General features: G+C 36.5%; 2 protein-coding genes across 2 annotated transcripts in view; one reads left to right on the forward strand and one right to left on the reverse strand.

The window, feature by feature from the left end:
- Positions 1-4,942, forward strand: part of AGBL3 (ATP/GTP binding protein-like 3) — a 122,173-nt gene extending 117,231 nt beyond the window's left edge. Inside the window, exon 17 of the mRNA XM_011941245.1 lies at positions 4,009-4,942. Coding sequence (XP_011796635.1) covers positions 4,009-4,429 — 421 coding nt within the window. The 3' untranslated portion in view covers positions 4,430-4,942. The remainder of the gene's footprint in view (positions 1-4,008) is intronic.
- The window catches only part of LOC105511144 (chromosome unknown open reading frame, human C7orf49), a 75,815-nt gene that overhangs the window by 24,361 nt on the left and 40,188 nt on the right, over positions 1-11,266 (reverse strand). The window lies entirely within an intron of this gene.

Consider the following 11,266-nt stretch of genomic DNA (forward strand, 5'->3'; position numbering starts at 1 on the left):
GATCCTTTCTCACTGAGTGGGGCTTCCCTGCAGGAACTGCAGTAATTCCAGCCAGAGGCTCAGGGACCGGATCTCCCTGGGCCTGAGCCCCTATGGGGAGGGGTGGCCGCAGTCTTTGTAGACCAGCAGACTTAGACTTTCCTCCTGGTAGTTCTGAGGAATCTGGGCAGCCCAGACAAGTGGGTTTCCCTGCAGTGAAGCATACCCTCCCAACCAAGGGACAAAGTGCTTCGTTAAATGAGGCCTGTTCCCCCTGCCACCCAACGGGGTGAGACCCTCCAACAGGGGTTGTCAGATACCCTATACAAAAGCAATACTGCTGGCATCAGGCTGGTGCCCCTAGAGGTCAGAGATCCCAGAATAAGGAGCAGGCATGCTTCTTTGCTATTCTCCAGCCTCCTTGAGTGACATCTCCAGGCCCAGGAGTGAACCAGATGACTAGGGCCTGAAGTGAAATCCCAGGGAACAGCAGCAGCCCTATAGAAAAGGGACCTGACCAATGAAAGCAAAACAAATAGAAAGCAACAACAACAGTATCAACAACAACTAAAAAGCCCCCAGGAAAACCTCCTCCAAGGATCAGCAGCCTCAAAGATCAAAACTAGACAAACTCATGAAGGTGGGAAAGAATTAATGAAAAAATACTGAAAACCCAAAAGGCCAGAGTGCCTCCTCTCCTCCAGATGATCACAATGTCTCTCCAGCAATGGCACAGAACTGGTTGGAGGATGAGACAGACAAATTGACAGAAATAGGCTTCAGAAGATGGGTAATAAAAAACTACACTGAGCTAAAGGAACATGTTCTAACCCAATGCAAAGAAGCCATCATCTTCAGCAAACTTAACACAGCAACAGAAAACCAAACACCACATGTTTTCACTCATAAGTGGGAGTTGAACAGTGAGGACACATGGACACATAGAGGGGAACATCACACACGAGGGCCTGTTGGGGGGTGAGGGGTGAGGGGAGGGAACATAGAGGACATATCAATAGGTGCAACAAACCACCATAGCACACATATACCTATGTAACAAACCTGCACGTTCTGCACATGTATCTGGGTTTTTTTTTAGAGGAAATTGATTATTTCCTCAATAAAATATTAACTACCCCAACTCATTCAATATGAAATAGAATATTTGAATACCCCTGTAACTAATAAGGAAGTTGATTTCATAGTTTTAAAACCCTAAAAAAGAAATCACCTGGCCTAGGTGGTTTTAGAAGAGAATTTTACCAATAAATTAAGGAAGAATTAGTACCAATTCTATACAATTTCTTCCAGAAAATAGGAGTTTTCAGTTCATTTTATGAAGCCATTATTAGCGTGATATCAAAACCAGACAAGGGCAAAACAAAAAAGGAAATGACAGAATAGGATTTTGCATAAATATAGATTTAACAAGATAAATCTAACAAAATATTAGCAAATAGAATTCAGCTCTAAATAAAAAGAATTATACACCATGACCAAGTGAAGTCTATTTCAGGAATTCAAGGTTAGTTTAATATTCAAAAAGTAATTGATGAAATCCTTCATATTAGCAAGCTTAAGAAGAAAAATCACAAGATCCTATTAATTGGCACAGAAATTGGTATTTGACAGAATTCAATACCCATCCATGGTAAAAAAAATGTCACAAAAACATAGGAATAAAGGGGAACTTACTCAACTTAATAAAGTCAATTCTTACCACTTGATATAGTTTGGCTGTGTCCCCACCCAGATCTCACCTTTAATTGTAATAATCCCCACGTGTCAAGGGCAGGGTCAGGTGAAGATAACTGAATCACAGGGGCAGTTTCCCCATACTCTTCTCATGGTAGTGAACAAGTCTCAGGAGATCTGATGGTTTTATAAATAGGAGTTCCCCTGCATAAGCTCTCTTGCCTGCCACCATGTAAAACTTTGCTCCTCCTTTGTCTTCCACCATGATTGTGAGGCCTTCCCAGCCATGTGGAACTGTGAGTCAATTAAACCTCTTTCCTTTATAAATTACTCAGTATTGGGTATGTTTTTATTAGCAGCATGAGAATAGACTAATACACCACTCTATTGAACATTGTGCTAGAAGTTCTAACCATTGCAATAAGGCAATAAAAAAAAATAAAAAGCATACAAATCAGAAAGGAAGAAATAAAATGATCCCTACTTGTGAAAGATGCTATTCTCTATGCAGAAAATCCTAATAAATTTACCAAAACCACACGCATGCATGCGCACGCGCACGCGCGCGCACACACACACACACACACACACACCCTTTAGAACTAATAAGTTATGCTAGGCCTCAGAATACAAGATAAATGTACAAAATTAATTGTTCTTCTACATATAAGCAATGAACATGTGAACACCAAAATTACAAATATAATACCACTTAAAATATCTCAAAAAAAATACTTAGTTGTACAGGGTTTGTATGCTGAAAAGCATATAACATGAATAAGAGAATTTTTTAAATATCTAAATGAGTGGAAAGATATAGCATGTTCATAAACTGAAAGCCTCAATAAAGATGTCAGTTCTTCCCAGATTAATATACAAGTTTAACACAATGCCTATCAAAATCCCAGCAAGATCTTTTTCATATATAGACAAGATTATTCCAGAATTTATCTGCAGATGCACTAAAATAGCAGAAACAAATTAAGGATAAAGTGGGAGAGATCAGTCTATCTGATTTCAAGAACTTTTATATAGCTAGAGTAATCAAGACAGTAGTATTAGAGGAGAAATAAACATATACATCCGTGGAACTGAGGTGAGAACCAAGAAATAGACCACATAAATATGCTCCACTGATTTTGATAGGGAATTCAAAAGCAATTCAATGGAGAAAAAAGAGCCTTTTCAACAAATGGTGCTGGAACAACTGGATATCCATAGGCTAAAAAAATGAACCTTAAACTTACATCTTATACAAAAAATAACTCACAAAAAATCCTGTGTGTATAACTATTTGTAATAGCCATAAACTGGAAATAATCTATGTGTCATTGAATGGATGAATTATTAAACAAACTATGGTACATCCATGTCACAGACTCAGCAATTATAATAAGGAATGAACTGCTGATACATAAAACAACATAGATGAATCTCCAATTACTTTGAGTTACAAAAAAAAAAAGCTGATCCCAGAAGGTTACATACGGTATGATTCCTTTATGTAACATTCCTAAAATAACAAAATAATATAACTTGATAATAGATTAATAATGGTTGCCAGGAATTAAGGAGGGGATGGGAAAGAAGGAAGCAGGTACTATAAGAGGACAACATGCGGGCAGTGTTCTCTATCTTGACTACATCAATGTCAATATCCTGATTGTGATATTGTTCTATGGTTTTGCAAGCTATTTTGGGGAAATTGGGTGAAGAGTTCATGGGATCTCTCTGTATTACTTCTCTCAAATGCATGTAAGTCCACAGTTACCTCAAAATTTAAAAGGTTAATTGAAAATATAGCTGAAATTCTATGGTTAAAAAATGGAATGCTAAAAAAACAGTGATTTTAAGTGGCTGCAAATCAGCCACTTAAATTATTAGTTTATAAAAGCTCCCTCAAGGAAAATTTCCCTCTCTCAGACGTTGATTTTTTTTACTGGTTATAGAAAAAAATCTCATAGCACATATACTGAATCCATTCTAATAGAATAAACAGAATAGATTTTTAGAGCAAACAACTAGTGACCATCTACTTTAACTAGATATATAGGTAAGGAGCTGGGGCCCAGAGTGGCTGTTATATTAGGAAGGCTGAGGTCAGAGTAGGTATCCAAATAAACATGTCCTCTAGGCATTTAGAAATACAAGACTGGAGTAGTGCTTAAAAAAAATACCATGATCAGAGATGAAGACTTATGATGGTAAAAGTCTTAAACTTTTAAGAAGAACTTACTAAAAAGAAAAAATATTATTTGTACTATGACAATATACCTAGGACTACAAAGTAGGTACATGATGGACAAAAGTTCACATATTTCATTTCTTTTCTAGACTAAATCCAGCTACTTGCAGAAATATAAAGAAAGACAGCACACCTTGGACAGCACCCAGAAATCACCCTTTTGTAATCCAAGGGGATGTTATGGCAAACTCTTCAGAATGGGTCCAGTCTAAGCCCCATGGGTCATTGGAAAGTTTATCACCTCTCAAAGGCCCCAAGAAGAATAAACATTCTCAAATCTGGGCCATAAAGAATGAAGACATAAAACCTCTCAGCAGCAAGTGGGAGACTGCTTCTTCAAGCTTTGGAATGGATGCAAATGTTCTAAAATATAAGAGTCTTCAGCCTGAAGAAACTAACCAGCAAAGCTCTAAGCATACAGCCCTCCATCTAACTAAAAATAAGGATAAGCAGGCCAATAAGAATGATGGACAACCCACCTTATATCTGAAGTTCCAAAGGGAGAGTTAATCTAGTTTTATACTGCTCTGAGAACTGTGAATGAAGGATAACATATGGTTATGTGGTAAAAAGAAAAAAAGGAAAGCCCTCCCCTTCCCCTTTCCCTATCTCTCCCCCTACACATGCATATGCATAAACTACAAATTTTAGATATCCCATCTTGAGTAGTGGGAACATCTTTCAGAGATTTAAAAAGAAATCCAGAGAAAATATGGAAAAATATTAAAGTAGATATTTATATTTAGTTTTTATCAGCATGGAAAAAAATCTCTGAAGTTTTGATTTCTTCCAAAATTACTTATGCATTCGACACCAAAAAACTTAAGAACTCAAGGTAGGAATGACATGTAATATGTCACTGATTTTGAACCTCCCTACTAGACACTTTAATGAATCAGTCAACAAACATCATTTCCTGATTTTCTGTTATATCATTGGTGTGCTAGGAACCATTTCTCTACTAGGAGATTACCACATACTTGTACGGATAAAACATACCTGAATAAAATGATTACAGAATAAGATAAAGTGTTAAGTTGTGCACTTCCAATGATTAGAAAAAATACTGTATATTAAAAGTTGCCAGTTGCACAAAGCAAAAGTGTGGCACAAAAAGGCACTGAAATGCATAGACTATGGTTTAAAATAGTCATTTTATTTCTCAAAATGTAGCAAAGGTGTAAAGATGTACAGTTTCCTTTACAGAAAATTAGTTTACATCTCCAGCCATTTATTCATGTGGACACTGGAATAAGTCCAGCACCTCAGTTTGTCATTCATAAGGCAGTGAGCACTGGCAGGGATTTGTGAAGGACACACAGAGGAGCAGGTATGTCAGGCAAAAGAGCCAAGACGGATGTGGCAAGTAAGAAAACAGAATCAAGCAGCCTTGGGTCATACGTCAACAATGGCATCCATTAGAGGATGAGGCTAAGCAGAAGGAGGGTCAGGTAGGAGAGGTACATTAAAAATACAGGCCACAGCCTGATTACAGCTGGGTAGAACTATGAAGACCTGGGATTGAGTGATCTACTCTCAATAGTATTTCTAGTAGCTGAAGAGTTTTCAAGGAGAGCCCGCTGCACTGTTAAAAGAGTAACTATTATGTTTTAAAGGGCTGTGACCATAGATTTCCTCAGGAATCTTTAACATCCGGTGGGAAATAGCTACCTTCTAAATACATTAAATGGTGCTTTGGAGGCAAGTATCCTGGTTCTCAGAGAGTACCCCAACTTTTGGTATAAAATTCTCATTCTCAGTGATTATCTTGGGCAAGAGCAGAAGTCTACTGGCTTTTGGGATGCCCTCTGCCAGGTAAGTGCTTGGGCTTGGGAGAGCTGGAGGTTAATGTTCTGGATCATAGCATTTATTGTAGCTGACTTTGGGATGGAGTAAGAGTGCTCAAAATTCAGTTGGCATTATCCACATAGATCAGGACAAAAGCCTAAACTCTGGGAAAATATTTATTTTTAATTCAGTGAAATGTCATTTGAATCTTCAATTGTCTGAGTTTGAGACTGTAAACTCTGGAATTTATTGTCTTTGTGAATGACCAAAAAAGGTGATAAACCAGTTTCCTGGAAGATATAGGGATGCAGAGATATTACCTAAACAATTTTACCTTGGTCCATAATTGCACTCCTTGTATTTGATACAAATATAAGATGTTTTATCGAAAGTAAGAGGATTGGCAGTCCACTTCCTCACTATGCTACAATACTTTCAGTTTTCTGAGCATGCCACTCTCTCATAAAAGCCACTTATTCTCTCGGCCCGGCATCTCCTTCACCTGGCAGCCCCTACTTCTTTAAGATTCAACTCAACTGCTGCCTTCTCTGACAAACCTTCCATATATTTCCATAGAAATTTAAAACAACTATGATTAATATGCTGACAGTTCTAATGGGAAAATTGGACAATGCAAGAACAGATGGGTAATATAAGCAGAGAGATGGGAACTAAGAAATAAAAAAAAAAAATGCTAGAAATCAAACACTGTAACAGAATGAATGATGATGGACTACCCAACAGGTGAGACACAACTGAGGAAAGAGTCAGTATGCTTGAAACAATGTCAACAGAAACTAGTAAAACTTAAATGCAGAGCAAAAAAGCATGAAAACTCCAAAATATCCAAAAACTGCAGGACAATTTTAAAAGGTATGTAACATGTGTACATGTGTACATGAGGGCTTCACCCTCATGACCTAATTACCACCCAAAGGTTCTGTCTTCTAATACCATCACACTAGAGGTTAGGATTGTAACATACGAAATTTGTTTTAAAAGGTATGTAACATGTGTAATGGGAATATCAGAAGTAAAAGAAAAAAAGGAACACAAGAAGTACTGAGGCAATAATGACTGAGAATTTCCCAAAATTAATGACATCAAGCCACAGATCCAGAAAGCTCACCGAATACTGGGAAGGATAAATACCAAAATAATCAAAGACCAAGAAAAAAAACTTGAAAAAAAAAAAAAAACAGGAAAAAAACACCTTATGTATAACCTTATGTATAGATAAGCAGGGATAAGAACTACATCAGACATCTCTTCAGAAACTATGCAAGAAAGGAGAGAGTGGAGTGAAATATTTAAAGGGTTTAAAGAACCACTGTCTCAGCTCAGGCTGCTGTAACAAAATACCATAAACTAGACTGCTTAATGAAACAACAGAAATTTATCTCAGTTCTGAGGCTGGCAGGTCCAAGATCAAGATGCCAACAGATCCATTGTCTGGTGAGGACAGTCATCTTGGTTTGTAGGTGGCCCTCTTGTTGTATCCTCTCATCGTAGGGAGAGATCATCTCATGTCTATTATGACCACTAATCTCATTCATGAGGGCTTCACCCTCATGACCTAATTACCACCCAAAGGTTCTGTCTTCTAATACCATCACACTAGAGGTTAGGATTGTAACGTATGAAATTTGGGGGATGCAACATCAGACCACAACAACAACTGACTACAGTTCTGTATCCAGTGAAATTGTCCTCCAAAAGTGAAAGAGAAATGGACTTTTTCAGACAAACAAAAATTGTGGGAATTTGTCACCTCTAGACCTGCTTTTTTTTTTAATGTTAAAAGGAATTCTTTAGAAAGGATGAAAACTATACAGGTCAGAAATTCTGGCCTATGTAAAGAAAGGAAAAGCAATAGAAAAGGAATAAATAAAGGTAAAATAAAATATTTTATTTTTCTTAATTACCTAACAGATAATAGTTTGTTCAAAACAATAACCATGTATTCAGAAATTACAGCCATGTATTCAGAAATTATAAGTGAAATGAATAGCAGCAATGTTGTAAGGAATATGAGGGAGGAATTGGGAATACCCTGTTATAAAATACTTGTACTACCAAAGAAGTAAGTGGTATAGTGTTATTTGAAAAAGGATTAGATTCATTATAAATGTATCCTGTAAATTCAAGGGTAAAAAAGAAGTATAATTGATATACTAAAATAGGAAAAAATTAAATCATACAAAATATTAAATTTAAATAGAATTAAGTAGAAAACAAGTGGAAGACAAAATAATAAAAAAACAAAGGTAATGAATAGAAAACAGTAACAAATATGGTAGATATTAATTCAGCTATATCAATAATTACATTACAAGTAAATAGTCTAAATACAGCAGCTATAAGACAGGAGACTTTCAGAATGGATAAAAAAGATCCAATATGACTCATATGTTGTAAAGAGATTTTTATTCAAACTTTTATTTTAGGTTCAGGGGCTACATGTGCAGGTTTGTTACATGGGTAAATTGCATGTTGTGGGCATTTGGTGTATCACTCATATAATAAGCATAATACACAATAGGTAGTTTTTTGATCCTTACCCTCCTCCCACCCTTCACCCTCAAATAGGCCCTAGTGTCTATTGTTCCCTTCATTGTGTCCATGTGTACTCAATGTTTAGCTCCCACTTATAAGTGAGAACATGCGGCATTTGGCTTTCTGTTCCTGCATTAATTTGCTTAGGATAATGGCCTCCAGCTTCACCCATGTTGCGGCAAAGGACACTATTCCTTTTATATGGCTGCATAGTATTCTATGGTATATATATACCACATTGTCTTTATTCAGTCCACCATTGATGGGCATCTAGGTTAATTCTATGTCTTTGCTACTGTGAATAGTGCTGCAGTGAACATACACATGCATGTGTCTTTATGGTAGAACAATTTATATTCCTTTGGATACATACTGCATAATGGGATTGCTGGGTCAAATGATTGTGTTTTAAGTTCTTTGATAAATCTCCAGTCTGCTTTCCATGGTGACTGAACTAATGTACATTCCCACCAACAGTATGTAAGCATTCCTTTACTCTGCAACCTCACTAGTTTTTTGTTGCAGCTGTTGTTGTTGTTTGTTTTTTTTTTTCCTTTAACAATAGCCATTCTGACTGTTGTGGGATGGTATCTCATTGTGATTTTGATTTGCATTTATCTAATCATCAGTGATGTTGAGAATTTTTTCATATGCTTGTTGGGCATGTGTATGTCTTCTCTTGAGAAGTATCTATTCATGTCCTTTGACCTTTTTTTTTTAAAAAAAAGGGGTTGTTTTTTGCTTGTTGATTTAAGTTTTTTATAGATTCTCGATATTAGATCTTTCTTAGATGCATAGTTTGCCAATATTTTCTCCCCTTCTATAGGCTGTTTACTGTGCTGAAAGTTTCTTTTGCTGTGCAGAAGCTCTTTAATTAGGTCCCACTTGTAATTTTTGTTTTTGCTGCAATTGCTTTTGTAGTCTTCAACATGAAAAATTTGCCAGAGCCTACGTCCAAAATGGTATTTTCCAGGTTTTCTTCTATGGTTTTTACAGTTTTAGGTTTTACATTTAAGTCTTTAATCCATCTTGAGTTGATTTTTGTATATGGTGAAAAGACGGGGTCCAATTTGAATCTTCTGCATATGACTAGTCAGTTATTTCAGCACCATTTATTGAATAGGGTGCTCTTTCCCCATTGCTTGTTATTGTTGACTTTGTCAAAGATCAGATGGTTGTAGGGTACATTATATCTGGGTTTTTAACCTGTTCCATTAGTCTGTCTGTTTTTGTACCAATACCATGTTGTTTTGGTTACATAGCCCTGTAGTATAGTTTGAAGTCAAGCAGTGTGATGCTTCCAGCTTTGTTCTTTTTGCTTAGGATTGCTTTGGCAATTCAGGCTCTTTTTTGGATCCATATGAATTTTAGAATAGTTTTTGTTTTCTAATTCTGTAAAAAATATTGTAGTTTGATAAGAATAGCATTGAATCTGTACATTGTTTTGGGCAGTAAGTCCATTTTAACAATATCCATTCTTCCTATCCATGAGCATGGAATATTGTTCCATTTATTTGTGTCATTTCTTATTTCTTTCAGCAGTGTTTTATAATTCTCATTGTAGACATGTTTCACCTCCCTGGTTAGTTGTATTTGTAGGTATTTTAATCTTTTTGTGGTTATTGTGAATGGGATTGCATTCCTGATTTGGTTCTCAGCTTGGGCTTTATTGATGTATAAGAATGCTATTGATTTTTGTACATTGAGTTTTGTATCCTGAAACTTTGCTGAAGTTGCTTTTCAGATCTAGGAGCCTTTGGGCAGAGACTATGGGGTTTTCTAGGTATAGAGTCATGTGATCTGCAGAGAGATGGTTTGACTTCATCTCTTTTTATTTGGATGCCTTTTATTTCTTTCTCTTGCCTAGTTGCTCTGGCTAGGATTCCCAGTACCATGTTGAGTAGCAGTGGTACAAGTGGACATCCTTGTTTTGTGCCCATTTTCAAAGGGAATGCTTCCAGCTTTTGCCCATTCAGTATGCTGTTGGTTGTAGATTTATCATAGGTGGCTCTTATTATTTTGAGGTATGTTGTCTTGATCCCTAGTTTGTTGAGAGCTTTAAACATGAAAGGATGTTGAATTTTATCAAAAGCCTTTTCTGCATCTATTAAGATGAACAATAGATGAAGAAAAGATTGTTTACAGTTCTGTTTATGTGATGAATCACATTTATTGATCTGCATATGTTCAACGAACCTTGCATCCACCTTGATTGTGGTGGATTAGCTTTTCGACGTGCTGCTGGATTCGGTTTGCTAGTAAGTATTTTGTTGAGGATTTTTTTCATCTACGTTCATCAAGGATATTGGCCTGAAGTTTTCTTTTTTCATTGTGGCTCTGCCAGGTTTTGGTATCAGGCTGATGCTGACCTTATAGACTGAGTTAGAGAGGAATCCCCCCTCTTTGATTTTTTGGGATAGTTTCAGTGGGTTTGGTACCACTTTTTCTTTATATGTCTGGTAGAATTCAACCATGAATCTGTATGGTCCAGGGCCTTTTCTGGTTGGTAGGTTTTTATTACTGATTCAATTTCAGAACTTGTATAGTATGTTCAGGATTTCTATTTCTTCCTGGTTCAATCTTGGGAGGTGGTATGTTTCCAGGAATTTATCCATTTCTTCTAGGTTTTCTAGTTTGTATGCATACAGGCATTCAGAATTGTCTCTGAGGGTTTCTTATACTTTTGTGGGGTCAGTGGTAATGTCCCCTTTGTTATTTCTGATTGTGTTTATTTGGATATTCTCTGTTTCTTCATTAGTCTAGCTAGTGGTCTATCAATTCTACTTATTCTTTCAAAAAACCAAATTTTGGTTTTGTTGATCTTTTGTATGGTTCTTTGTGTCTCAGTTTCATTCAGTTCAGCTCTGATTGTGCTTATTTCTTTTCTTCTTCTAGCTTTGGGGTTGGTTTGCTCCTGTTTTTATAGTTCCTCTAGGTGTGCTGTTAGATTGTAAATTTGAGATCTTTCTTTTGGATGTTGGCATTCAGTGTTATAAACTTTAC

Source organism: Colobus angolensis, unplaced genomic scaffold (assembly GCF_000951035.1).
Source record: "Colobus angolensis palliatus isolate OR3802 unplaced genomic scaffold, Cang.pa_1.0 Scaffold2, whole genome shotgun sequence".
NCBI lineage: Eukaryota > Metazoa > Chordata > Mammalia > Primates > Cercopithecidae > Colobus > Colobus angolensis.